This window comes from Condylura cristata, unplaced genomic scaffold (genome assembly GCF_000260355.1).
Source record: "Condylura cristata isolate star-nosed mole 26May11 unplaced genomic scaffold, ConCri1.0 scaffold00008, whole genome shotgun sequence".
Lineage (NCBI taxonomy): Eukaryota > Metazoa > Chordata > Mammalia > Eulipotyphla > Talpidae > Condylura > Condylura cristata.
Genome location: NW_004567109.1, coordinates 14,912,499 through 14,924,966, shown reverse-complemented (window position 1 = coordinate 14,924,966; position 12,468 = coordinate 14,912,499). Strand labels below are relative to the sequence as shown.

General features: G+C 61.0%; 1 protein-coding gene across 1 annotated transcript; it reads left to right on the top strand.

Moving 5' to 3' along the window:
- The first annotated feature begins 452 nt into the window (after nt 1-452).
- Nucleotides 453-11,967, top strand: SDC3 (syndecan 3). The gene is made up of 5 exons (XM_004679410.2): nt 453-473; nt 3,231-3,348; nt 4,729-5,342; nt 7,047-7,338; nt 8,189-11,967. The coding sequence occupies exons 1-5, from the start codon at nt 453-455 to the stop codon at nt 8,353-8,355; spliced, it is 1,212 nt and encodes a 403-aa protein (XP_004679467.1). The 3' UTR covers nt 8,356-11,967.
- Nucleotides 11,968-12,468: the final 501 nt, after the last annotated feature.

The window sequence follows — 12,468 nt, the reverse complement described above, 5'->3', positions numbered from 1 at the left end:
GCTCCTCCCCCATAGGCCAGAGGTGTCTGGGCATGAAGTGCCCACTGAGCTCCCCAGGGTGAGCTCGGGGTGAAGGCTCATCGTCACCCCTCCCTCCACACATCTCAGGGCAGCTTGGGAAGAATGTTCTCTTGGACGAGGCTCGGAAAATCACCGGTGGCCCCTTCCCCAGCTTTGTCTGAAGCGCGTGAGGCTAAATTAAGATGTGAGAGAATTCTCTCCCTTTGCCTCCCACTCTCACCTCCTCTCCCTTGCTCTTGCTCACGCACCAGGTCCTCCCTGCACCCCCTCCCCCGTGCCCGCCGGTGCCCCTCTGCACCCCTGTCTTCCCTCTGCCCTGCTGCTTCACCCAGTTCTCTGCCCTCCCCCTCCCTGTCATCCTCTGTTCTTCCCTGATCTCTCCCTCTCCTGCCCCCCATCTCTATGGGGAGCTGGAGCTCCTGGTCCTTAGCATGGAGAAGTCGGTCGTCATGGTAACGGTTGTCATGTCAATGGCTACTGAGCTAGGGATGAATAGTATCTAGGTGAGCGCTACCTGAGTGGAGGCCGGCGGGTTCACAGGAAGCGCCCTGCTTGTTTCTGAACCTCAGAGCTGCACTGCATGTGCCCCGCCCCCAGCATAACCCCACCCAGGACCTGCCCCCCCCGTAATGCATCTTGCACCCAAAGGCATGCTGGCATATGACGCCTCTCTGTGGCTGCCTTTAGGTGAGTGTTTGTGCTGGGTCTGTTCTCTGTTCTCTGTGTCATTTCAGGGGTCTGTGTGGCTTTGGAGGTGGGAGGGGGAGCAAGGGTCTTTGGCTTATGCAGGCTTTTTGGGGGGCAGGGTATTAGGGGTTGGAAGTAGCACTGATCCCCGAGGAATCATGAGGGGGCTGCCTATTGTGCCCCCCTCCCCGTTTTACCCCAGTTTGGGGATCCCCAGAGATCACAGTCTTCTTTGAATCCCTCCACCCAGCTCAAGGTCTCCCACTACTTTGTGGTGCCTAGAAGGACAGGGACTTGGACAAGGACGCCCAGGAGTGGGGGCCTGGCCCTGCCCTGGCCGTCCCGTCTGTGGTGTGGCCCTGGGGGAGCTCGAGTCTGGCCAGACGCGGGCTGGCCAGATGTGGAGGCCAGGATTCCGGGAACCTTCTTGCTCTCTCGCTCCAGGACTCGAGGACTTGTTCTCCTGGGCAGATGGGGCCGGGGAAGTTGGACCATAGCTGCTTTGAGCTTTGGGAATGTCTAAAATGGAGGAAGACCCAGCAATTAGCCACAGGAGCAATTATACTAATTGTTCCTCTCCATGACTCACTGGTAGCAAGTAAATACTGATTAATTCATTACTTGGAGAGAGAGACAGAGAGACAGAGAGAGTGTGTGTGTGTGTGTGAGAGAGAGACAGTGTAGGGTGGGCTGGGGGCTGAGTGGCTCTCCTGGCTCTCTGCCCTGGCCTCCCGCCCTGACTGGCCTGGAGCAGGTGGTTGAAGCTGGAGGCGGGATGCCAGGATTGGAATCCTCTCTCCAACTCCCTCTGAACTCCAGAGGGGCCCGAGTAGAGGCGAGTGGGCGCAGGTCGCTGTGCCTGCCCAGCCTCTCCCGCCCACACCCCTCTGCCCCGGAGTCTCACTCTCTGCCTCAAGCCTGCTGAGCCGCTGAGCTCAGCTTGTACAGTATTCTGATGCACAGGGTGGAAAATGACCGGTTTCCTAGACAGTCATCGGCCAGACACAGATGGAACATCCCAGCCCCGTCCCAGCCTCCCCGCCTCTGCTGCAGGAATTACCCATCTCTTCCAGCTCCATTCTTCCCTGAGCTTTTCCTGAGCACTGAGGGAGCCAGGGGCTCCTTCCTCCAGAGTTGGGCGGGGAGGGCCAGTCACAGGGCCGTGCGCGCCAAGCCCATGCGGTCACCGGGGCGCTGGATGTGAATTCAGAAACAGGATGATCTAAGGAGCCTTGCAGGGTGCTCGAAGACATGAGAGTCGGCAGAAAATGGAAGGGTGAAGGGATGGAAAGGTGCAGTCTCCTGGGGAACAGCATGAATGAAAGCGGCTAGGAGGTCAGAATATTCCAGAAACAGAAGGGTGCCCAGGGCAGGGTGGAGAGGCTGGGTGGGGTATGGCCGGCTGTAATCCTGTGGTTGAGGGGTTGGGGCTCCAGGCCCCTGGGGGAGCTGGGGGCAGGGAGAGCCGCCAGAGCCAGGCTGCACCTCCTCACTGGCGCCTTTGCTTACTCTGTTCCCTGTTGGAGTTGTTGTTCCAGTTGTTTAAGTGCCCAGGGCTAATCCTTGCGCTCGCCTTCCTCCAGGAAATCCTTGGGCCGGCACAGTGGCAGGCTCAGCTGGGAAACAGTCAAGAGGAGGAGCAGGGCCAGCCTGCCCTCTTGGGGGGCAGTGTGGGTTCTCACCAGGGGTGCAGTGGAGAGGGACGGTCTGAACCCAAGAGCCCATCCCCCATCCCTCCCAGGTTCTGGCTGAGAAGGGCTCGGGCCTAGAGAGGGGCGCTGGGAGAAGCCCCTCTCCCTCTCCTGACCTGTCTGAGACCCTCATACTTCACTCCAGGGCCCTTTGGGAGGTGGGGAGGGAGAGGCCTGACTTCTTGTTTGGGGGGAGCCTGCTCACTTCTGTTCCTTCCCCCCACCTCTCTCAACCAAGTTAACTCCCCTCCCAGAACCCCAGACCTCCCCAACACCCAGGTCTGTCTGACTGCCCTCCTGGGTTTTGAGGTGTGAGGCTTCCGGCGCCCCAGGCAGTCTGCATTTCAGGGTAGCACGTGCTCTCTGGTGGCCTGGGCTGATGTCTGTCCCCCGCCTCCCTGCCCCATGTCAAGTTCTCTCTGTCCTGGGGTGGATGACCACACCGGGGCGTGCACAGCCTGTGCCCCCTGCCTGTGTGTTCCTACACTGCCACCCCGTGTGGGCTTGGTGGCTGAACAGTCGTGAGTAAACCGAGGCCTGGAGAGTCTAGGTGGTGCCCCAGGGCACCTTCTCATGAGTGATGAAGCCGGACTCAAATCCAGCATCTGGCTCTATGCCGGGTTCTCCCACCCAGCGCTTCTGACCAGGGCCTGGAGACGGGACCAGGGTCCCCAGGAAGATGGGGCTGCTGCCTAGTCCCTGTGTGATCGGCCCTGTCTGCGACACGAAGGCCGCACCGATGCGCTTCCCGCGTGGTCTTGGCCGTCGTGCCTCGGGCTGCCCAGGCTGGGGGCCTCAGATGCTGAGCCTGTGCTCATGTGCCCTCCCCAGACTCAGCGCTGGCGCAGCGAGAACTTCGAGCGGCCCGTGGACCTGGAGGGCTCTGGAGACGACGACTCCTTCCCCGATGACGAGCTGGGCGACCTGTACTCGGGGTCGGGCTCGGGCTGTAAGTGCCTCCCCTTCCCCTGGCCAGAGCCACCTGCTTCCAGCGTCCACCGGAGGCTTTGGCCGCCAGGTGCAGAAACCCATGCAGGTGGTGGGGCCGACGTGCCTGCAAGTCGGGCAGGGCGGGGCCTAACAGGACGGAACCAGGTCCCGAGCTCCGCCGGGACTCTGCTCCCGTGCCCTGTCTGTGTACTCCTGGGCCTTCCTGCAGACCCCCGGCCCAGGAGGGGGGCGCAGATGCCCCTAAGTAACCCACCTTCAGCGCCGTTCACACCCCTTGAGGGAGGAACTTAGTGGTCACACCTCAGTTTAGCGACAAATCTTGGGTAGAAACGATTGATTAGTTTGGCTCCGTTGGGGTCAGGTGGCTCCCTGAGGCCCATTCAGCTGTGGCCAGTGGCAGGGTGAGGGCAGTGGTGGAGAAGTGAGATCAGGGAGGGGTGCGTGCAGAGTTTGAATCTGGCTTTACCGGGGAGCCCCTTAACCCTTCCCCTGAGTCTGTTCGCAGCTGTGAGTGTGGTGAAGACGCCTTCCTCTCAGCGCCGCTGGGGGGCTTCAGCATAGGTGTCAGGGTCTGGCCCAGAGAGAGAGCTGTGAAGAGGGGGTGTTTGTGCCGAGATCTGCCCGGTGAGGGGACAGGGTGGGTCTGGTGGAATGGGAGGTGTTCTTCATGCCACGAAACTGGCCCCTGCAGCCCCTGGCCGCTAGTGTCCTCTAAAATCTCACCTTCTGTTCTTCCCAGTTCACTGAGTAAAATCTCCCTTGGATGGGTCTGGTCTCTACTCCCAAATCCCCCAGCTCTTTCCCACCCCTTCTCTGCCTCCTTTGGGCCCTGAAAGCTTGGTCTGCTGCTTCTCTTGCTGTCTTTTTGTTTCTTCCCAAGCCTTGTCACTTGGCCAGGCTTTGAGTCACTAACTGCTCAACCAGTCTCTCGAGAAGGGCTGTTTCTCCCTCAGCCTTCCGCTTGTGCCACCAGGAGAGCCAGGCCTCCTGTCGCGGATCACGCGAAGATGCTCCCAGCTCTGATCTTCCTGGATGCCACTGCCTGCCCTCTTCCATCCCAGGGTCCAGCAAGATTTGCAGCCAGTAGGGTCTTAGTTTCTGCCTGGGCTCAACTTGCTATACGCTGCAGGCCGACTGGCTGGAATAGTGAGGGAAGACTTCCTGGAAGAGGTGGTGCCCTAGGGACTCCTGGCGAGTCAGAGGAGTTGGGGAGCCCTCGCCACCCATCAGCTACCTGATGACCTCATCTTGTCCTGGGGAAATGGTATAACAAGCGAAGGGTGGGGTCCCCCAATCTCAGTGGCCATTCCTGGCCTGGGTCTCGTGCCCCTCATGGTCACCCAACTCTCCAGCTCTTTGCTCTCCCCCACCCCTCTAGACTTCGAGCAGGAGTCAGGCATTGAAACAGCCGTGCGGTTCAACCCAGACGTGGCCCTGGCAGTATCTACCACCCCCGCTGTGCTGCCCACCATGGACATCCAGCCAGTGGGCACCCCGTTTGAAGAGCTCCCATCTGAGAACCCCACCCCGGGGCCAGCCACCAGCCCCCCAGTGGTGACAGAGGTTGAAGAAGAGCCAAGCCAGAGAGCCACCACCATCTCCATTCCCACGGCTACCACTGCTGCCACGACCACAGGAGCCCCGACCATGGCCACAGTGCCCGCCACCGTGGCCACTGCTGCCCCCAGTGTCCCTGCAGCAGCTCCCTCCACGGCCACCACCTCTGTCATAAGGACCACCGGCACATGGCGGCTTCTGCCTCTGCCCCTGACCACTGCAGCCACGGCCCGGGCCACGACCCCAGCAGCGCCCTCGCCTCCCACCACAGTGGCCGTCTTGGACACAGAGGCCCCAACACCCAAGCTGGTGAGCACAGCTACCTCCAGGCCAAGGGCCCTTCCCAGACCAGCTACCAGCGGAGAGCCCGACATCCCGGAGAAGAGCACCCTACCGCTGGGGACCACTGCCCCTGGGCCTACGGAGGTGGCTCAGGTGAGCAGTTTGGGAGAGGCCAGGCTGTGAGAGTGGAGGCCTGTGAGGTGGGGCCTGGGGGAGGGAAAAGGGCACTGGGCGGGGGCTGGGGGGTGTCAGGGAGCCAGCAGGGGTGGGGAGAGGCGTGTGCTGGAAGGCCAAGGCTGGATGTGAGTCCTGCAGCCAGGACAGTGGTTGAGACTGATAGGGATGGAGGAAGGGCCAGGCCTTCTGGGAGCTGGGACTTAACTTGAGGGGGTTGTTGGCACATGGTGGGGGGTGTTAGGGGCCTGAGTGTTCTGGTGAACCCCACAGACACAGGAGCCAGGCGGCTCCAGCAGTGCTTCGCTGCCACATTTTGTCCCATTTTAGGATCCTTTCTCTATCTCTGCTTCCTTCTCTGTGAAAAGGAGAAAATGAGAGGCAGCGAGTCCTCGTGTTGTGAGGATTAGTCTCCTGACCTGCCAGGTGTTTAGAACAGTGCCTAGTGGTCACAAACTCAAAAGTTTCAGTATTGTTACTGTCATCATCGTGGTGGCCGTTATTTTCACTGGCCCGTTACTGAGAGCTGGGCTATGGGGAAGGACCTTTAGCTCACCCTTGCGATGGGCTTCCTGGGTGGCTCGGAGCAAAGCACCATACCTGTGCCACCTCTCAGCCTCATGGCCACCCCAGGGGTGACGCTGTCATTCTCCTTTTACAGAGGGGGCCACTCCCCCAAGTCTTAGCAGCCCGCAGCAGTCAGCCATGGTCAGGACTTGAAACCAGCAGTGGCTCCAGAGGCCAGAGTATGACTGGGAATTGTGGATGGGGGCAGGGGTTGAAGGGACCTGGCTGGAGAGCTCAGGCATGACAGGGATGGATGGTCAAGGAAAAGCTGGGTACAGTGGGTAAGGAGGGCCCATGGCGACATCGACTGGGGAGTGAGGCCCTTGCTGACACTCACAGAGGAGGACCCTCGGCCGTGGACTGCCTCGGGCCAGGCGCGGCTTCTCCTGTCCCTGGTCAGCTCCAGCAGGCCCTGCCTTGCTCTGCTGAGCAGATAGCAGCATCGCCTGGTCATCTACAGAACTTGGCCAGGCGGGAAGGCAAACAGGGGTGGGACCTGGAGCCCAGATTTCTGGTGTTCTGTACAGGCCTCTTCTCTGTCCAATAGCAGGCCCACCCAGGAAGCAGCTATGCCTCTGCCCTGATCCCAGCTCTGGCCCTGCCCTGGACACCAGCCCCCAAGAGGTGTTCTTGGGACGTCCTCCAGGCTAAGGGGCTCACCTCTGCCCCTGGCAGGTGGACAGGGACCCGGTGCCCCGAAATGGCTTCTCAGGAGGAACCCCCAAGGCTTATTAATGGGTCAGCTGGAGCGGCAAGGCTAGACACAGGGCGCAGACAGGATCTGACCAGCCTAGTGGGCGGTGTAGGATCGGTTCGAAATACAGAGCGTGAAGTGGGATAATCCGAGTTTTGGTCTAGCTTCTACTAATTGCCAGCGGTGTATTCGTGGGGAAGTCACTTCATGCCCCAGCCCCTGTCCTACTCTGGAAATTGGGGGTGACAGTGCCTCCTTCCCGGAGAGGTAAAATATACAAATTGCGCCTAGTACAGTGCCCCGCTCGAGTATGTGCATGGTGAACAGCCTTCCCCTGGGCACGGGCGTGGGGAGTGGGTGGGCTGCCGTGAGACGGAGGCTGCCGGGACCTGGCTGCGGGGCTCACGCGACCCTCCTTTCAGACTCCAACTCCAGAGTCCTTCCTGACCACATTCCGGGATGAGCCGGAGGCGCCAGTGAGTGGGGGGCCCAGTGGGGACTTTGAGCTACCGGAGGAAGAAACCACACAGCCAGACACAGCCAACGAGGTGGTGGCTGTGGGAGGGGCCGCAGCCGAGCCCTCACCTCCACCCGGAAGGCTGCCCAAGGGGGCCCCCCCAGGCCCCGGCCTGCTCGACAATGCCATCGACTCAGGCAGCTCGGCTGCTCAGCTGCCTCAGAAGAGCATCCTGGAGCGGAAGGAGGTGCTCGTAGGTGAGACTCGGGTCCGGGCCCAGGACATCTGGGAGGGTCCCCAGGGAGGCAGCTGCGTGGCAGAAGGGAGGTCCAGGGGTGGGTTTCCTGGGGAGGGAAAGCTGGGAACTCGCCCTGGGGACCCACCTCATGCTGCTCCTTCCCCCATCCCAGGACTGACCCTGATTCAGTTTCCACTTCAGCACTTTCCTTGGTGCCCTCTGACCCCTCCTTAGACTGTGACCTTGATTTCTGGTCACTTTCATTGACCCCTTCTGGATCTCATACCCTGGATCCTCATCTCTGACCCCATCCTTTGGCTTGACCTATCCCCGGCCTTGACCTCAGCCCGTGAAGACCTGCCCTGGCCACTTTCCCTGAAGAGTGCCTGGACTCACAGTCCAGACGCTGCTCCCCACTTAGGATCTGCGCATCTTGGGCCAAGCCACGCTCTCTCCCTCCCTTTTCCTCACCTGTAGGAGGGGGACACCCATTTTGTACGTAATCAGTTCTCGCTGCACATCTGTTAACTCTGCTGTAGTTGGGATGTGTTGTAATTTAGTCGACAGGCTTTTCTAATGGTGTAGAAAACACTGGACCAGCTGCTGGCTGGCGGCCACCTCCCTTTGACGGGGACCGTAGGTGGCTTGTCCTTTGCTGTGCCGCATGAGCATCTGATGAGTTCGTGTGGGGGTCGGAAGGGGGCCAGGCGGCAGCAGGACCCGTAGTGGCAGCAGCGCTGGTGGTGTTAGAATGGACTCTCAGCCCTCGGGCCTCTCGCCGCCCCCCGCCCAGGGCTCTTTACCAGCCTCTGACGAGGCTCTGAACTCACCTCCCTCTGGCCTGTGACCGCTGCCCTCTTCTCCCACAGCTGTGATTGTGGGCGGGGTGGTGGGCGCCCTCTTTGCCGCCTTCCTGATCACACTGCTCATCTACCGCATGAAGAAGAAGGATGAGGGCAGCTACACGCTGGAAGAGCCCAAGCAAGCAAGCGTCACGTACCAGAAGCCTGACAAGCAGGAGGAGTTCTATGCCTAGTGGAGCCACAGTGCCTCCCCGTAGCTGCAGCACCGCCCTTCTGCCCAGTCCCCGGCCGGGACGGCCCCACCAGCCCTGGCTTGGGACTGGGTCTAAGAGGGAGCCTGGCCCCAGTTCATCTCTGTCCACCCTCGCAAGGTCTGCCCAGGCTGTGCCCTTAAGAGCTCATCTCACCCCTTCCTCCCTCTCCCGGCCCCTCCCTGTGCCCCCAGCAGCCTGGGGCTTCAGGACCTCACTCAGTGCAGGAGGAAGGAAGCTCCTGATTGGCTGCCGGAAGGAGGGCTGGGGCTGAGGCTGGAGGCCCAACCTGGTGGCTGCTGGGCTGACTGTGGTCCCCTTTGGGGAACAGAGAGGCACTCAGCTGATTTCTCGGACAAGCATTTGGCAAGCTCAGCCCTTGAAATCATCGGCACTGCTCGCTCCTGCTCAGGGCTTCTGCCCGAGTGAGATGGTACTCCTTGTCACCAGCCTGCTCTGCCCTGGTCTCCCCAGGGTTGTGGGTTCATTCTCCAACCACCCCCTGCCCCCCATGCACAGTCACCTCTTTTCCAATCTGCCCCTGAGGAATTGGCTTCCTGGGTGCTCTGGCCACTGGTAAGGGGGAATGGTTGCTGTGCCCTCCCTCTTGCTAGTGGACTCTGTATAGACACCATGTCCCATGAGGTCACCCACAAAGACAGAAGCACGCAGTGACAAAACCATACACAATCCCGCCCACCCAGCCAATGAAGACATGTTGGACACACGCATTCTTCCAAAGATGGTTACTCCCATGTACTTCTCACACACCCCAGACACTATGACAATGCAACTCACCGTCACCCAGTGGCGGTGTGACCTGCCTGTCCCCCCTCCCCACCCTCCCACACCTTGGCACCACTCTGGCCTCCAGCTTCCAGTCTCACTGGGGAGGGTCAGATAGAGCGGGAACAATCAGCCCATATTGGGTCCCGAGTTGCCCGGTCACACTCAGCCCCTCGCCACAACACTCACACCAACTACACCACCCCATCCGCTGTGCCAGCCCCCTCCCGCGGGGTGCTGCCCTCATCCTGGAGGAGGGGTGGTGTGGTGGGGCATTGCCACAGCCCTCAGGGCTCTGCACACCACTCGCGCCGGCTCCCTGCCTGCTCCCTGCCCGCTCCCTGCCCTCTGTAGCCCATCAAGGGCTTAAGTCGGGGCCAGCCCCCCTCTAGCTGGGAGCCTTGCTGAGAAAAGCAGGCTGCTTCTGGAGCTGGGCCCCGGGATGTGGGGGCTTGGGGCTCCCAGGGCCAGTGGGCTGGGTGGGGAGTGGCACACCGTGGGGCTCCCGGACCCCACCCCCCTCCTGCTCTGCGCTAGGGGCCAACTGCCTCCCAGGACACGTCTCCAAAGTGCCTGCGAGGGTGGGCCCTGCGGCCGGGCCCTCTGCACCCTCTCCCACCGGCCTTGCCAGGCCCACCTCAGCCCACCCTGGGTTCTCCCAGGCCCTCCCTGTGAACCCCTGCCTGCTGGTGTGGCCAAACAACCTGGCGGGTCTCTTGGCTGCGGCTGGGTGGCCCTGTCGCTGGAAGCACCCACCAGGTGCCAGCCCAGGCCCAGGGCTGAGCTGGAGGTGGGGTGGGGGTGCACAGGCCCCAGCCCTCCTCTCCCTTTGTTACCCTTGTAAGTGGGGCCACTTCCATAGATATTTTAAGTGTGGGGGTCACAGATCTCCTTTGGGGGAGGTTATGTTTGTTGGGGGTTCTTGTAGCCAAGGAATGTGGTCTGAGTTGTGGTTGGCTGGTGCTTACACCCTTACCCCTTACCCACAACCCCAGTACAATCAGGAACCTGCTTTTTTGTTATTTTTTTTTTTTTTCTGTTCCCTTTCAAGACTTCCTGGCAACAGACTTCTGCAGGGTGAGGGATGGCGGTGCCCGAGCAAGGCTGCCAGGAGCCTCCCACAGCCTGCTCTTCCCACCATCCTGCCTCTAGGCTGGGGCATTTTTCAGACCCCAAAGGGCCCCTCCGCAGGGCCTGGGGGCTTGGAGGAGCCGAACAGGTCTAGCCCAGCTGTTGAGAGGGTGGGCGTGGGGGAGAGGCACCATGGCCCCAGTGGGGATGTGCCCTCACCTGCACCCCTGGAGCAGACGGGGGCACAAGGGTGGAGAAGGCGAAAGTCCCAGCCTCCCTCTACCTGCCCCGGGCGGCTGCTGTCTGGGGCAGCAGCTCTGGTGAGGAGGCCTGGGCAGACCAAGGCTGAGAAACCAGAGCATGGAGGAGATGGGGTGTGGGTCCCCAAGGAAGCTGGGCTGTGTGGGAGCCCCTGCAGTGGGTGCAGCCTCTGTGTGCAGTCCCAAAGGGGTGCCCCTACCTGGGACTGGAGCTTGGAGTGGGGGCGGAGTCCAGGCTGGCACAGGTCCGGGTTTAGGCAGGCGGTGAGGGCTGGGAAGGCCTGTGTGCCCCAGCCTGGCCCCAGCAGGCCCAGCCTCTCACAGCCTGAGAGTTGGCTCAGGGCTTGGGACTTTGTCTCTTCTCGGTATCATTAGAAGAGGCCCGGTGTGACCATCATAGAGCCCTGGACTCCAGCCAAATGTGCAGGGTTTAGCCTGATGAAATTTATCAGCCCAAACCCACCCTTGCCGGCCACACTCCCCACGAGAGGTTGGTTAAAAGGAGCTGGAGCTCCTAGGTACATTGGGTGCAGCCGATTCCAAAGGAGAGGGAGCCCGTGTGGCTTGAGTACCTCTTAGGGAGTTGGGGGCTCGCCCACCCCCTAGCTGGGATTTCCAGAGCCCGGGCTTTGTCTCCGTGGGGACCACAAGGGCTGCCTCTCCTGAAAGGCTGGTCACCTTGATTGTGGAGGCGATAGGTGGCATTGGGGCCGGCTGGGGAGTCTGCGGGCAGTGGCTCGGGATGCTGGGGCCGGACTCCCTGGGGTTGGCAAAGCCACCTCTCCAGACCCCTAGGCTGGGGCCTGGGTGTGGGGCAGACCCCTCTGCCTCTGGGGCGGGGGTGGCTGCCTCCTCCTTGGCTCTCCTGAACTTCTGATAGACAGCTGCCAGCCTGGATTTGCCTTCTCAGGCCTCCTGCCTGTAAATAGAAGCCCACAAACTGTGTACAGATTTACAGAGACGCCAAGACTGGGTCAGGAGTCGCCATCTAAGGGCTGATGACCCCAGCACTCCAGGCGCCCCCGATGGCTCGGTGTGGCAGCCCCAGCGTGGCGAATGCATGTAAATATTCCGTAGGCAGCGCGGCTCCAGAGAGCCCCCGAAGACAGTGTCCCTCCTGTGTGTCCTTTCTCCTGTACAGACCCCCGCCCCCGCCCCCCCCACTTCCCCGAGAACCTGGCCTGGTGGGGGTGGGCGCTTGTCCTTCCCTCCCCTGGGTCTTCCCTGTCCTCCCCCCACCCCAACCTGTTTATTAACCACACCTGTCCTGAGTTCATGGCCAAAACTTTGAATAAGAAAAAGCGGAGGAAAAAGACTGGAAAAAGCAACTGAGGCACCTGCCCCTCGCGGGTCCTCACCTGTCCCAGCCTTGTGAAGGAACTGTTTGGGTTTCTGTTCGTTTTGTTTTGTTTTTGTTTTTTAACACTTCCCGTGCTGTGCCCATTTATAAGAGGAAATAAAATTAAGCTGAAATGATGCACTGTGGCCAGAGTATGAGATGAACGTGGAGGTCATGGGGGTGGGGGTGGCCCACAGTCCCCTTTGGGCCTCAGCCACCTTCCCTTTTAAAATAAATAGAGAACCAAGCCGGGAAAATTGACCAGCAACCCCTCAAGGGGGCCATTATGGTAAACGCTGCCTGCCGTGGTGGAGAAAGTTCGGGAAATCACGTTGCTGCTTGCGGCAGGGCCGGGCAGGCACTGCGGTCGGGCAGGGGCCGGCTGCGGTGGCGCTGGGAGCCCTGTGGTCCACTCCCAGGGGACGGGCTCTGGTTTCCGGCCACAGCGAGAACCTGGGCCCGCAGAGCCCTGGAAGGGGGCCGAGGCAGGATGGCTGTGGCGTCTGATGGGCTTGAGTGCAAACCCGGGAGGCGGTTCCAGGCATGGACTCTGGAGAAGCCACTTGGCCTCCGTGAGCCTCACTTTCCTCACCTAGAAGGTGGAATAACGACGTCATGCCCTCAGTGGAGCCTGGCGAG